The sequence below is a fragment of the Sorex fumeus genome, unplaced genomic scaffold, assembly GCF_029834395.1.
Source record: "Sorex fumeus unplaced genomic scaffold, SorFum_2.1 ptg000169l, whole genome shotgun sequence".
In the NCBI taxonomy this organism is placed as follows: Eukaryota; Metazoa; Chordata; class Mammalia; order Eulipotyphla; family Soricidae; genus Sorex; species Sorex fumeus.
In genome coordinates, this window is record NW_026606226.1 from 10309351 (window position 1) to 10325115 (window position 15765).

General features: G+C 55.1%; 1 protein-coding gene across 1 annotated transcript in view; it reads left to right on the forward strand.

Annotated features, from left to right (window-relative positions):
- Positions 1 to 411: 411 nt before the first annotated feature.
- Positions 412 to 15765, forward strand: part of DCPS (decapping enzyme, scavenger) — a 36143-nt gene continuing 20789 nt past the window's right edge. The window contains exons 1-2 of the mRNA XM_056107720.1: positions 412 to 687; positions 2121 to 2295. Of these exons, the coding sequence (XP_055963695.1) occupies positions 487 to 687; positions 2121 to 2295 (376 nt within the window). The 5' untranslated portion in view covers positions 412 to 486. The remainder of the gene's footprint in view (positions 688 to 2120; positions 2296 to 15765) is intronic.

Consider the following 15765-nt stretch of genomic DNA (forward strand, 5'->3'; position numbering starts at 1 on the left):
CTCAGAGTTTACTGTGCTTAGAGATCACTGCTGATGGTGCTTGGTGGGGGGATCCATACATGGGACAGAGGAGTAATCAAACCCGGATCAGCCCCTAAGCTTCACACACACACACACACACACACACACACACACACACACACTATTGGTAAAACTGCAACTTACTTATTTTTGATCTAATACAAGCAAACTGCTAACTTATGTCTTCAATAAGACCTAGAAATAAAAGTTAAGTTAAATGATTTATTTATTTGTGTGTGTGTGTTTAAAGTGATTTATTTCAGAAACATTTCTTCTGCACCACCGGATCAACGTCGGAATAATTCCGATTAAGTTATCCATTCAAACAAGGTGGTTTAATCATTCAGCCACTGCAGAGGCGGGCGGACTCCGCCGCGGAGCACGCCGGGAGTTGTAGTCCAGCCCCGTGGCCGAGGCGGGGCGTCGGCGTGAGTCTGCGCGTGCGCACACTCCCTGCCGAGCAGCATGGCGGACGTACAGCCGCAGCCCTGCAAGCGGAAGCGCGAAGCCGACGCCGAGGAGACGGAAGAGCCCGCCCGGGAGGAAAAGGAAGGAAGCGTGGGGAATGGCACCTCCGGTCCCGTTCGCTTACCTTTTTCTGGCTTCCGGTTAAAAAAAGTGCTGAGAGAGTCGGCGCGGGACAAGATCATCTTCCTGCACGGGAAGGTACCGAGCGCGGCTCCGGCGCAGGCGCGGGAGCCAATCAGCGCCCTAGGGGGCGGGCCAAGCGGGAGCCAATCAGTGCCCTCGGGGGCGGGCCAGTCGAGAGCCAATCAGCGAGCTGGGGCGGGCCAGCCGGGAGCCAATCAGCGCCCTCGGGGGCGGGCCAGTCGAGAGCCAATCAGCGAGCTGGGGCGGGCCAGCCGGGAGCCAATCAGCGCCCTGGGCGTGCAGGGCCCACTTGGCTCTTCTCCGCCTCCTGGGTTAGCTAGCAATGACAGCTGGCGGCTGCAGAGCGCGCTCCCCCATTCATTCAGCCCGGGGAGGTGCTGGGAGCACAGTCATTCCCATCCATGCCCCTGGATGAACCGGCCGAGGGACGATCCCGGCCGGACGCGACTCGAGTTCAGCCTGGGAGAGTGGGCGCGTGTGAAGTTGGTGATGCAGTGCCACGAGCCGGGCCCATCCATTAGGAGCAGTGGGGTCTTCTGAGCCGGCCCTCTTCCTAGCTCGGCTGGTCGTGTTTGTTCCGTAGCGTACTCAGTGCTTGTTCTCAGGCAGCCAGGACTGGAGACGGGATGGCCGGATTCAGTAGACAGTTTAACAAAAAGGAAAGTGGATGCTTGGGAAAGGTGGAAACTTTCTGTTTCTTTGTTCTTATTTTTTATTCTTTTTTTTTTTTTCTCCTCCTAGAGGGATAGGGGAGCACGTTTGCATTTGGGGTTTTAGATGTGCATGGTGTTTCCTAGAGAGGGGCTGGCGCAGAGCAAAATTCTCCTCTGTATACCCCGGGCTTATACATAGCCTGGATTCATTAGCAGGAATCTTCCTCCCCGGGGCCAGCCTTCCTCATCTCACTGGTCCACTCCTTTCCCTGTGGGCTGTGTCATGAGTGAGAGGAGACCCAGTGACCAGCCTGGGAGCTGCAGCTCTCTCTGGAACTCTCTCACTTCGGAGGACCTGGGCTTATGCCTCCAGGCCGGTCTTCTTCACAAGGTTCTGCCTGGTCCCTCGGCCCGGCGGCCACAAACCCCAGCTGAAGATTTGAGCCCCCATAGACTTGGAGCTGGGAGTTTGTGGGGATAAGCGGCTTTTTGTTCCTGTTCCAACACTGACTGTACACCGGACCTTAGGGGACTGCTCAGTCTCTTACTTTTGCTCTGTCCGAGGACACCGGGCACAGGCCTTGTGAATCCACCGTAAAGGTGGCCTGGGGCGCTCCGCGTCCTCTCGGGGGTGGGCAGGTGATAATTGGGGTTCAGGAGATGTCTGGCCCGGGAGGAAAAAAACCTGGGTGCCATTGGTGAGCCTGCGGGTAGGGAAAGCCACGTGCTGGGTTCCCGAGGCCTGGGCTGGCATCTCTGCCCTACAGGCTTCAGTGCACATGCCGTGGCCCACAGACAGACAGACAGACAGACAAGATGGTATCTCTGTCCCAGGTGAATGAGGCCTCTGGGGACGGGGACGGCGAAGACGCCATCGTGATCCTGGAGAAGACGCCGTTCCAGGTGGAGCAGGTGACACAAGTCCTGACGGGCAGTCCGGAGCTGCAGCTGGAATTCTCCAACGACATCTATAGCACCTACCACCTGTTTCCCCCACGTCCGCTGACCGGTGAGTACCGCGGGGCCGGGGGCTCTGGGGAGCCCATGTGCAGAGTCTCCTGCAGGGCCTTGGCTAGGGGGAATCTCAGAAGCTGCTTCTGCTCGTCAGAGTATGGGGTGCTGCTGGTCCCAGCAGGAGACTGGCCAGGGATGCTGGTTAGAGCAACCCCGACCCATGCCCCATAAAGGAGCCTCAGAGAAACCCCGTTCCAGGTAGTATTTCAGTTTTTTTTTGATTTTTTGTTATTTGCTTTTTGGGTCACACCCAGCAATGCTTGGGCTGGAGCGATAGCACAGCATTTGCCTTGAACACAGCCGACCCGAGTTCAGTTCTTCCACCTTCGATTCTTCCATCCCTCTCGGAGAGCCCGGCAAGCTACCGAGAGAGTCTTGCCCGCATGGCAAAGCCTGGCAAGCTACCCATGACGTATTCGATATGCCAAACACAGTAACAACAAGTCTCACAATGTTACTGGGTCCGCTCGAGCAAATCAATGAACAATGGGAAGGACAGTGACAGTGACCCAGCAATGCTCAGGGGTTACTCCTGGCTCTGCACTCAGGAATTACTCCTGGCGGTGCGTGGGGGACCATATGGGATGCCGGGGATTGAACTCGGGTCAGCCATGTGCAAGGCAAATGCCCTACCCTCTGGACTATCGCTCCAGCCTCTCCAGGTAGTATTTCAAGGGAGTGCGACTCAAGGGCTGGCTGAATTTTATGACTATCATGTGTCCCCACCCTCACAACTGTGCTCATGTCCATTCTAAGAGCCGCCATCATCCCTTTTCACCTGCAGAATGTCGCTTTACAAGTGGGGAAACGGAGGCTGTGCTGGTTGGTTTTGTTGGGGGCGGTGCTGGGGTTCGAACCCAGGACCTCACATAAGCAAGCTGAGTGTCTGCCCCTGAGCCACCTCCCAGACCCCAGAAAACTGTAGTTTGGGAAGGTTCAGATAGACCGAGCCCTTCCCACAGAGAGAGGACGTGCTGCTGGCTGCCACCGTGGCCGTGCGCGTGTGGGGTACAGAGAGCTTTTCCCAGCTAAAGGCAGCAGCTTCTGGTTTGGTTTTTGTTTGTTTTGATTTGGGGGATGTTTGGGGTGGAGGGGTTGGGGCACACCTGGTGGTGGCGCTTTACTCCTGGCTTGACCCTCGGGGATCGTTCTTGAGGGTATTCCAGGAAGACCATTTGCAGTGCCAGGGATTGTACCGGGGATGGCACCATGTGAGGCACATGCCTTAACTCTCGTACTGTCTCTCTGCGTCCCCATTTCTACTCACAAGCCCTGTCTGTGATGAGGGGTGGGGACTTGAAGGGCAGGAATTTGGGATCCAAGGCTAAGATTTGATTTGAATTGCAACTAGTTCTTTTTTTTTTTTGAGGGGGGGAGGGGTCACACCCGGCAATGCACAGAGGTTCCTCCTGGCGCATGCACTCAGGAATTACTCCTGGTGGTGTTCTGGGGATCATATGGGATGCTGGGAATCAAACTCGGGTCGGCTGCGTGCAAGGCAAACGCCCTACCCGCTGTGCTATCACTCCAGCCCTGCAACTAGTTCTTAATGCACTGAGATGCTGAAGTCTCTCTTCATGGAGTGGTTTTCTTCATCATGTTTCCCAAAGTGGGTGATGGGACGTGGGGGGGTGGGAACATTAGACCTATTGAGGATTGTACTTTCTGTTTGTTTACTTAAGGTAGTTTCTGGGGGCTTCTGGTGCTGAGTGATTTTTCTTTTTCTTTTTTCTTTTTTTTCTGTAAAGGGCCACATGAGTCTGGGGATGTCTTTGGGTAGCTGGACCCAAGATGAGCTTTGCCGCAGGTGGGGGGGCGGAGACGACTAGGCCTGGGTGGCCCTTTCTTGTTTGGGGGCCACAGCTGGCAATACTCAGGGCTTACTCCTGGCTCTGAGCTCAGGGATCATTCCTGGCATGTTTGGGGGACCACGTGGGGTGCCGGGTTGGAACCTGGGTCAGCAGCGTGCGAGGCAAGCGCCCTCCCCACTGTACTATCACTCTGGGCCCCTGGGAGGTCTTTTCCAAGCAGAAATGCTGCTCTTCAGCCCACGTCCTCCTTCGCCTTTTGGTTTGTCCCTCACCCCCACCCCTGGCCTCACCGAGAAGGGTTTGGCTTCCCAGGCATCCTGCCGTAGTCTGTTGAACACATCTTGTTCTTTGCAAGTGCAAGTGAGCGCTCGATGTGAGACAGGAGAACCTCTCACCCAGTGCAGAAACGCCGGCCACTGCCGAAAGGGAGCCTGAGGGCTCTGAGCCAGCTGTGGTCACATTCTCAGCCTTGACATTTAGACCGAGGCGCCCTGGAAACATGGAGTGCATTGCTGGGCCGAGGCACCGAGGGTCAGCCCCCAGACTGCTCTCTGGGCCATGACCATGTCGCCTGCCCCCAGCGGGAAGGCTCTGCTCTGCCCGGAGCCTCACGGCCTCGCTTCCTGCTGGCTTCTCCCTGGCCCTTCCTTGCTGGCGCAGGTGGCGGCATCCGCGGTTCTGCCTTGATCTGTGCCATCAGAGATAGAAGGTCAAACCTCAAACCTCACGTAGAACCTGCTTCTTCTTCCCATTCCCATTTTTTTTTGGCCTTTTTTTTTTTTTTTTGGCCTTTTGTGTCACACCCAGCGATGCTCAGAGTTGCTCCTGGCTCTGCACTCAGGAATTACTCCTGGTGGTGCACTTGGTGGGGGGGCATATGGGACACTGGGGATGGAACCCATGTTGACCACAGGCAAGGCAAACACCCTCCCCTCTGTCCTATCTCTCCCGCCTCCCCCCTGCCCGACCCCCATTCACATTCTTGCCAGCTCTGCCCCGGAACTTCAGCTGCTGCCCACTCCTTTGTGGACTCTGTCTTCTTGGCCTGAAGGCAGCCCGCGGACAATCTCTTGTCCTTGACTGTATCCTGCCCCACTGGACACTTGAATTTAGAGCACACTTGGCTTGGGGGGGGGCGGGCGGGGGTTGGAGGGAGGGTGTTGCCTTAACATTGCAGCTAAGGGTAGAAAAAAGCTGAGCCCTAGGCCAGCTGGAACCCACCTCGTGGCTTGGCAGCCCCAGTTCCAGAATGTTCTGCCTGTTTCGAGTGTGGTTCGGCGCAGCATTAGCTCCAAGGAGGGCACTGATACCAGAGTTAGAAACCAGAGTCTTCGCCAGGGGGCTGGCCCCAAGGACCAGTGCACATGCATTGTCTGCCGGAAGCCTGGGCTTGGTCCCCGACACAGCGTGGTTTCCCCGAATGCCTCCTAGTATAGCCCCGTAACCGGACGGACAGATGAGCTGGAGCCAGCTCAGGCACTGGCTTTGCCTTGGCCCACCTCAAATCCCCAGCACCTCATGTGATCCCCCAGCACCACCAGGGGTCACTCCTGAGCAGAGACCCAGGGATAGCCCAAGAAAACCACTGCCTAGGGTCTCACGCGTGCCCCCCCAACCCCCCCACCACCAATGAAAGAGCCTCAGGCTTGCCACAGACCCCATTTTGCATGTTGAGCTCAGAAGTGCTGGCAGTGAAACTGGATGGTACACCAGGGAGGGTGTTTGCCTTGCACGAAGCCAACTCGAGTTCGATCCCCAGCATCCCACATGGTCCCCTGAGCACCGCCAGGAGTAGTTCCTGAGTGACCCCTGAGCATCGCCGGGTGTGACCCAAAAAGAAGAAAAAGGAAAAAAAGTCCTGGCAGGGCCTCCTCTGTTTCTCCAGCTCTAACTGGCCAAGAGCCACCAGCTCCCCTGGGAACAGTCACCTCGAGGTCTCGAGGGCCCCCGCAGGTGCCCGGGAAGGGGCTGGGTCTGGGGTGAGAAGCAGGGGCGCTCATGTCTTTAGGGGCATCCACACCCAGGGATTAGTGGCTGGGCCCTGGGCCAGGTCCTGGAGCTGCGGAGACGAAGGGACAAACCGGCTCTGCCCTCTCAGCCTCGTTTGGGTGGGAGCACTGAAAAGAGAGAAACAGTCTCGGCAGGGTTAGATGGAGGGAATATTTGACCCGCAACCAGTCCGTTTGTAGGTGCTCAGGAAATCCGCACCCACCGGCGGACCCCCCCCTTCCCCCCATGAAGAACAAACCCCCAAATCAAGCCATGTCTTGGCTATTTTCGCCTGTGGCAGATAATGTGTGACCACAAGGGGGCAGCATTCCCCAAGTCTTGCTGTGCGGTGCTGGGGCCACCGAGTCTGGCACCTCTGAGACTCAAGCTGACTTTGTCCAGGACCTTAAAACAGTCCCTGCAGCCTCAGCCCTCTGAGTGACCCCTTGTGCCATGAGATTTTTCGCCCATCTCTGGAGACTCCATCAGCCCTCCTTCCTGTAACGTTGCCTGGGGGAGCCTCCGCCCTTAATTTCCAAGCCGGCTGCCCTTCTGACTTTTCACACTATTTCTCTAGTCATTACTAAATTTTTTCTTTGATAGCACACCCCCGGGTCACAGGTGGGGGCTATCTGCTGGAACAGTTGGTGGATTGGGGGCATGAGTAACCAGGGTGCAATTGGGGATGGGGGTTTTCTGTTTATTCATTTAATAAAAGTAAATTTCTGAGGTGAGCTGTGCTGAGTAATTCTATTTTTCCTGAAAGGGGGTCTTGAGGCTGAATGAGTCGGTGCGGCATCTGCTCTAGCCTGAAGTTCCGCAGTGCCCTTCCACACTCTTGGGTCCACCAGGGGATGCACCCGGTACCCCGGTGCCCGTACCCTGTTGCTGTGGGGTGGAGCCAGCCTTACCCACCTGGCATCCCAGTACCTCCTGAGCAGTGGCTGGCTCAGGGGGTCGTAGCGGGTGGTACAGCGTTCGCTGTAGGCCTGTCTAGGTTAGCCAGATTTGAACCAGAGGCCTGGCTTTGCCCCTGACCGGATGTGAACATGGGGGAAATTGACCGGATGTGGGAAATGTTTGAGTCCGCGTAGCAAACAGGAAGTGCCTGTGACCCGCCAGGTGCCGGGCTAGCTAGATACGGGTTGGATGGAGGTGTCCACGTGAACCCCGATCTCTGTCTTTGGACTTGGGGGATGGGAGGGACAGCCAGCCAAGGAGCCTGTGTGTGCGTGAGCAGCCGCGGGGCAGAGGGGCTGCCCCCAGCCAAAGCCCACGGGTCCCTGACCTGGGTCCCTGACCTCTACAGCCGTTGGCGAGGGCAGGCAGTGCTCAGACTGGGGCCGGTGGGTGGCTCGCGGGCAGTTGGTGCGCTCAGTTCCTTTCCCGTTAGTGGGTCACTGACTGAGCCCACCTCTGACGGTTCCGGAATAAGTGAGGCAGGAAGTATCCAAAGACTGTTTCAGCCTCTAGCTGCAGCTGCAGTACACCCTCCTGGACTGGGCCAGGCAGAAGGTGGACACTGACCCAGGATTTGAGATGAACTCAGTGTGGTGAGGCAGTGAGGATGGAAGGGTGGAGTCCCAGATTAATCAACCCAAGGTTAATCTGATCTGGCAGTTTAATCCCACCTGTCCAATTAAGCATAGGGGATGGGGGGCTGGAGCGATAGCACAGCGGGTAGGGCGTTTGCCTTGCACGCGGCCGACCCGGGTTCGATTCTCAGCATCCCATATAGTCCCCTGAACACCGCCAAGAGTAATTCCTGAGTGCATGAGCCAGGAGGAACCCTTGTGCATCACTGGGTGTGACGCAAGAAAAAAAAAGAAGGGATGGGTTGACTCAGGCAGGAAACAGTAGCTGGACTCCAGGGCAGGCTTGGACTCTGTACTCACCCCCGCCCAGGCCATGTTGGTATTGACAGAGCCCTGAACCCAGCTAGGGTGAGGTACTGAGCACAGGAATCTCGCCCATGCCTACATGACTGATCCATCTCTTTGAACTGCGTAATAAACTTTTTTTGAGTCACACCCGGCAGTGCACAGGGGTTACTCCTTGCTCTGCACTCAGGAATTATGCCTGGCGGTGCTCAGGGGACCATATGGGATGCTGGGAATCGAACTCGGGTCGGCCGCGTGCAAGGCAAAAGCCCTACCCGCTGTGCTATGGTTCCAGCCCCCGTAATAAACTTTTAACTCCTCAAGCTCCTGAGTGTTTGTATACGAGCCTTTCATGCAGTTCTCTGGAGCCCACTAGCACATGGGCCTGCTCTGTGGATTTCCACCCACTTCCAGTCAGGCTGGGGCCTTTACCCATCCTTTTGGATTTTTGGACCACACCCACTGGTCCTGGTGGGGGCTGGGCAGAGGAGATTGGGGGGAGTGTCGGGGATTGAACCTGGATTGATTGTGTGCAAGGCAAGTGGACTGTCCCACCAGGGCTTTTTTTTTTAAAAAAAAAAACACTGGTCTTTGCTTCTTTTTGGACGTTTTTGCTCCTGTGGCTCAACTCATGGGCTCCCACATCTGAGGCAAGGCCTTAGGGCGGTTGTTTCCTTCACCTTTATCTCAATGCCCCTAGAGATAAGATACATAAAACCCCAGGCATGAGACTGCCATATTGATAGGTATCTGCATCTGATACTATGATACTATGGTAACTGTTGACCTTTTCTTCCTTTTCTTTTCTTTCTTATTTTTTTTTGTTTTTTTTCTCTTTTTTGGGGGGGCACATCCAAGGGGGCCCAGGGTGTCCTAGCTCTACCTGCTGTACTGTCACTCCAGGCCAGGGCCCACTGACCTGGGTTCCTTCCGCCCCACCCCTACCCCCCAGAGCCCAGCGGAGCGATCCCTGAGTGCAGAGCCAGGAGTAAGCCCGCAGCACCACCTGGTGCGGCCCCAGAACGAAATAGCAAAAATTCCATGGCCCTTGGGTGCTGGGTCTTGCTCCACAGCTCAACTTCAGCTCCTTTTGCTTCAGCCCTGCTTGGTCCCCAGCACCCCTTGGTCTCTGAGCTTCCCCAAGGAACAACCGCTCGAGCACAGAACTGGTAATAATTCCCCAGCACAGCCAAGTGTGGTCCAACTCCCCCCCCCACTCTAAAAAAAATTATTATTCCAGAGACCTTGAACTAGAGAGATGATGCAAAGGACTGAATGAAAACTTCACATGTAAGAGACCTGGGTTTGAACTGTCACTGTCACTGTCACCATCCTCCCGTTGTTCATCAGTTTGCTCGAGCGGGTCCAGTAACGTCTCCATTGTGACAATTGTTACTGTGTTTGGCATATCGAATATGTCACAGGGAGCTTGCCGGGCTCTCCGAGAGGGGCAGAGGAATCGAACTCGGGTCGGCCACGTTGGCTGCGTGCAAGGCAAACGCCCTACCGCTGTGCTATCGCTCCAGCCCGGATTTGAACTAGGCACTGTAATGTCCCCCCAATACCGCTGAAGTGACCCCCCCCCCAGCACAAAGCTGGGAGTAGCCCCCTCCCAGTACTGCTGGGTTGGCCCCCAAATACTAGTAAACATCCCTTAGACCTCCTATGGGGCAGTGCCGCAGACTGGCTCGGTCGAAGACCACCAGGCTGAGGGGAGACCAGGCGAAGGTGCACAGGAAAGCAGGAGATTCGGTGCGTTGGACAGACAGACACCAACACAAGAGAGGCTGAGTGCTGCTGCGGTTTATTGCATCCAGAGTTCTTCTTTTTATACAGTTACAGAAACAACGTTGCAAAGCACACATTACATCAGACCATGGGTCCTGTTCCCAAGACATCAAGGGGCACGTACACGTTCCGTTTTAAGATTAGGGCAGAAGATCCGCTTGTTCCAATAAAATATCTGAGTGAAATATTATGTTCCTTATAATTCCTTTATTGTCTACTTTTACTGACATTTAAGTTTTTATTCCCCTAAAGACGCCTACCCATAAACTAAAAAAAATATCAGGACTTTACAAAAGCTAATATTAACTCTACTTTACTAGCAAGTATATAAAAATCAGGACTTTACAAAAACTAATATTAACTCTACTAGCAAGCATCTTTCCAAGGCCAAAAGTTAAATCGAAATATCTAACAAGCAGGCTCCTATTCCCACAGAATGGCAAGTGAAGACTGCATGTCAGAGGCGCCTAGAAAACAGAGAAAGGGGGCTGCCGGAGGCATAGACCCGTGGGCCGCGAACCTCCCATTCCCAGGGACCCAGGCCCTTGCCTGAGCCCCGTTGCAGCATGTTGCTACGTGGGCGACGCCGTTGCCGGCGTGGCAGGGCAGCGTGTGCTTCCCCTGAGGAAGGGCCAGTGCGGCAGCCTTACCCCCCCGTGGGGGTGGGCAGTGGACCCTTCCCATTGAGACCTCACGCCCCCTTCTCTGGAGGCCCAGGAAGAGGCCGTGGGTGAGCGTGTGACCCAGAAATCCAGACCTCCTTTGAAGAGGTCAGCTGTTTTCTCTGGTTCAGGGTGGGGCGAGTGGGTGGGGGGGGAATGCAGGACTAGAGTCCCCCACCCCCACCCCCTCTGGCTACAGAGAGGCCTGGTCCTTCAGCTTTCTCCCTGCGTCCTCCAAACAGCCCAGATCTGGTATTGTCCAGCCTGTCGCAGCATCCGTCTCCCCAATAGAAACATCTAGATAGCAGATATCAGATCACCACAGAGATGCAGGCATCGAGTAGTGGACCTCCTCCCCAGGTGGTGGAAAGGAGTGAGTCTTCACTCTGCCCACAGGAAGGGCGAGTCTGCCCGCAGAGCAGAACAGGCAAGACACAGAATACACAGGTACAGACACACAGTATGGGATTCTGATTAGGTCATCTAAGAGAAGAAAACCAGAACACAGTCGACTGCTAAGGAATGCAGCTGATCAAATCGCAGAGGTGGAGGGGGAAAAAAAAAAGTGATTAGCCCCTAAACCAATATAATCCTGTTGGGGCTGATCAGAGAGAATCCCAGGAGTTGTCGCCTGTTGTGTCTTGGCTTCAGTCACAAGTGTCCTATTTTTTGTGGCCCTGGAGCCACACCCCGTGGTGCTCAGGACTATTCCTGGCTCTGAGCTCAGGGGTCACTCCTGGTGGGGCTCAGGAGACCGTATGTGGTGCAGGGTTTGAACCAGCCGCACTCAGGGCCAGCGCCTTAACCCCTGAGCCACCTCTGGCCCCTGGGGTCCTAGTTGAGGTCCTTACACAGCAAGCAGCTCCTTTTTTTTTTAATTAGTGAAACACCATGAGGTACAGTTGTAGACTTACAAATGTTTGTACTTGGGTTTCAGTTATACAATGATCGAGTGCCCATCCCTCCACCAGTGCCCATCCTCCACCACCACGAATCCCAGTATCCCTCCCACCCCCTATACCCTCCACTCCAACCTGCCTCTGTGGCAGGGCATTCCTCTCTGTTCTCTCTCTCCTTTTGGGTGCTGTGATTTGCAAAAGAGGCATTGCATGGCAGTCATGTTCGGTCTAAAGTCTACTTTCAGCATGCATCTCCCATCCTGGGAGGATCCTCCCAACACCCTTAACTTGGTGCTCCCTTCTCTGTCTGAGCTGCCTTTTCCCCTAGCATGTGCGGCTGGCCTCCAAGCCATGGAGTGGAGCTCCTGGTACTTATCTCGGCTATTCTTGGGTGTTAGTCTCCTATTTTGTTACTTTGTGCAGTCTTTCTATGTCAAGCAGCTCATATTTTTATGCAACACGTCTGGATATGCGTATGCTTGTTTTTCATCTTGTTTTATCTTGGTTTGGTTCAAACATCCAGTGGCGCTTGTGGGTTATTCCTGTTCTCACTCCTGATAACAGTGCTTGATGAGCTGTGCAGTCAGGGCTGAAATCAGGGCTCCTGCATGCAAAGCGTGTCCTCGACGTGGAGCGCTCCCTCTCTCTCCCACCCGGGCATACGCTGACCTGACGTATTTGGAAAATCCTGAGCTGCTGTGTCTAGCTCCACATTGTCTTCCGTGCACGAGGTATACTTCCTAGTTAAAAATCCAGAAGGGGGGGCTGGAGCGATAGTACAACGGGCAGGACGTCTGCCTTGCATGCAGTCAACCTGGGTTCGATTCCCAGCATCCCATGTGGTCCCCTGAGCACCACCAGGAGTAATTCCTGAGTGCATGAGCCAGGAGTAACCCCTGTGCATAGCCGGGTGTGACCCAAAAAGAAAAAAATCCAGAAGGGGCCAGGGATTGTGGCTCAGTATATGAGGGTTTCCCACCCTGGCACTGCTAAATAAGTAGGACCGAGAACTAGCTCCACCGGCGGGGGTGTGCGTCTTGCATGCAAGCTGAGCAGTGCCGACTTTGACATCTGGCGCTGTGGGGGTGCTTACACACACACACACACACACACACACACACACACACACACACACACAAACGCCACCCCTCCCCCCTCAGGGTCTGATCAAAACCACATCACCAAGACCCAGCACTGGTACTTCCCGCCAAGATCAAAACCACGTCACCAAGACCCAGCACTGGTACTTCCCGCCAAGTGTGAGCCAGGAGTGGCATCCCGGACACAGTGATGGGAAGAGCCGCAGGGCCTGAAAACTGCCTCCCCGTTACCCGTTACCCGTTACCGGCCCTTGCCCTGGTTTCCTGAAAGTGAAAGTGAGAGGTTGCTTCCTCTGGGTTGGGAGACCAGGGGACTTCCCCTGCTGATCTCTGCCTCTTCTTGGCGCCTGACTGCCCCACAGCACTGGCACCACCTCTTCCTTCGTGACCGTGTGGCTCCTGCATAGATTAATCCTCAGCCTGTCCCCGGCAGCCCTCCCACTGTCGCTAAGCCCAGGGGCCAGCAGGGAAGCCTGACCGGGCGCATCTCAGCCGGGACACCTGGTCTGGTGTGGGGGTGTTGGCAAGTCCCTTCTGCTAAAGGGCTCCCCGGCTCCCAGAAGTGGGCAGGCCCGGGGGAGGGGGGTCATGCCTCACCATGACACTTCACTGCTGGACGAGGGTAGATCCGGTGGTGACGTGTGACTGGAGCCGATGACAGGGGCTGTGCTCTGAAAGCTCTGAGCTAGGCCATCGGCCCCACCACTGCCTTCTCAGCCCCATTCTGTCCCCAGCAAGCCCAGTGTCAGGGGCGCAGAGTCTTGCCGCCAACTGGTCAGTGAGCGCCCCCGAGGGCCTCTGTGACTGAAACCAGCTTGCAGGAAGGTGGCGTCTACTAGCACGGTCTCAGGGCCTCGGGTCCCAGCTGACCAGGAAGGCACACACAAGTCTCTCCACTTATCCCAGTTGTTGCTGATAAGATTATTTGTAGGTCTTTCAGAAAATCGCCTCAGGAATCCTAAACACATCGACAGTAGGCTTTTGTTTTTGCTTTTCTTGGGGGTTGCCCCCCTCCTTCCCCCACAGGGCTCAGATCCGTGGCTCTGTACTCAAGGGTCACTCCCGGTGGGTGTGGGGGACCCTATGGGGTCCCAGGGATTGGACTCAAGTCAGCTGTTTTAGGTTTATGGCAAGCTTTAGGTTTCATGGGTCATGTGAACCAGTTACTCTTCAGGTTTTATGGACTCACTCTGGTCCCATCCACACTGGTCCCTACCTGCCCCGCCCACGCCTGCTTCCATCCACTGTGCATGTATCATTTTTTTTTTTTTTACTTTTTTTTTGGATCACACCCAGCGATGCACTGGGGTTACTCCTGGCAATGCTCAGGGAACCATGTGGGATGCTGGGAATCGAACCCAGGTCAGCCGAGTGCAAGGCAGACGCCCTACCCGCTGTGCTATCGCTCTAACCCCTATGCATGTGTTCTTAATGTTCTGGAACATTCTGCTGCCTAGCGGGAAGGAGCTCTATGGGCATCTTATAGACGTTCCTTCTAGGTTGACACGTGTCACACTGGTCCCATCTGTGTGTGTGGCCCGTCCAGTGGAGGGCCCCCAGAGCGCCTCCCCCCCACCCCCCGTCCCCCGCTGCCCGGTGAGTGCCCCCCACTGGGAAGGAGGGGGCCCCTCTCCTCCCAGCATTCTCCGGCTCTCAAAGTCACGGTGACGCTTCTGTGTTTTTGAGTTGATCCAGCCTGGAAGTTCATTACTGCTATCTCCCTCCTTCCTTCCTGGAAGGATTGTTACCAGAACACTCTTTCCTGCCCCTGCTGATTGTCGACCTCCCCAAGCCCTCTTCTGAACTCGCGACCTTAGTCCAGGCCGGCCGGCCTCCCGAGCCAGCTGCACGCAGGCCTGATGCTTCTCGGCCAGAACAGGCGGGGAGCGAAGCCCCCCACCCTGGCGTCTGCTGGACGGTGAAGGCAGAATTCGGCTCTATTCCCCTGCTCTGTGGGGCACCAGCACATGGTGTCTTGGTATCTTTGTGGCTGGTTTGGTTTCTGGGTTTTTTCGGTTTTGTTTTTCGGTTTTTAATTTTTTTTTTTTGCTGCTCTTTTAGTCTCTTCTGAAAGTTTCCAGCAGGTTCTCTTTGCTTCTGGTGTTCTGGCATTCGGTAAGGCTGTGTCAGGGGTGGAGTTTCTTTTCACCACTGATTTCTTTGGGAACTTTGGGACCCTTTGACTTGCAGTCAGGTCACGGGCGGGGAGATGGCTTAAAGGCCGGAGTGCGTGCTTTGATGCACAAGCCCTGGATTCCATCACCGAGCACTGCTAGGAGGGGCCCCCCAGACTGAGTCAGAAATAGCCTCCAGACACTGCCAGATGTGGCCCCCAAACCAGTAAATAACTGGAAATGAATTTCTTTGACAAAGTAATCCTTGGGCTGGAGTGATAGTACAGCAGGCAGGGTGCTTGCCGTGCATATGTCGGCCCAGGATCGATCCCCGGCATCCCCCGAGCACCACCAAGAGTAATTCAGGAGCAACCCCTGCGCGTCGCCCCGTGTGACCCAAAACTCGAATAAAGAAATAAAACAGTAAGTCTGCATTTTTGCCAGCGGGGCCTTTGATGGTTGTATGTCTGTCTGTCTCCCTGTCCCCTGCCCCCAAGCCCACTTCCTTTTTGCCTCTTACTGGAAGGACTAGAGCGATTCTGCTTCCTCGCCCTGCCCTTGAGCCATCCAGCCTCCCTTCCCCGCACACATCCTCTCCTTGGCCCTCACCGCGTCACCGACGCTTTTTCCCACAGAGGTTTCTCAAGGTCAAGGGCTCACAGGAGCTGCTCGAGCCAGGGGTGTCCCCTGGTCAGGCGGACACTGTGGAGGCCTTCAAGAGAGATCCTTCTAGCATTCTCATGGGATGCTTTCTCTGGGCTGCTGCAGGCAGGGAATTTCTGCTTTTTTTCGTTTTTTTTTTTATCTTTTTTTGCTTTTTGGGTTACACCAGACAGGAATTACTCCTGGCGGTGCTCGGGAGACCATATGGGATGCTGGGAATCGAACCCGGGTTGGCCACGTGCAAGGCAAACACCCTACCTGCTGAGCTGTCGCTCCAGCCAGCCCCAAATTTCTGCTTTCTATAGATGAGTTGGACCTGGGAACGGACGAGCAGGAGACTCAAATTTGGGGGGATAGGAATTGTATGTAAAATATTCAAAACCAATCATATTAAAAAAGGATAAGAAATATAGTAATTCGGATCAACTCTGAAATGTTCTGAGGCATTTGTATAAAGATGATAAAATACCGTTAACCTATCCCAGAAAAGGGTCAGTATGGGCAATTAATTCTAGGAGTATCGGTGGCAGAGAAACAAGAGGTGTGTCTTGCTGGTCAC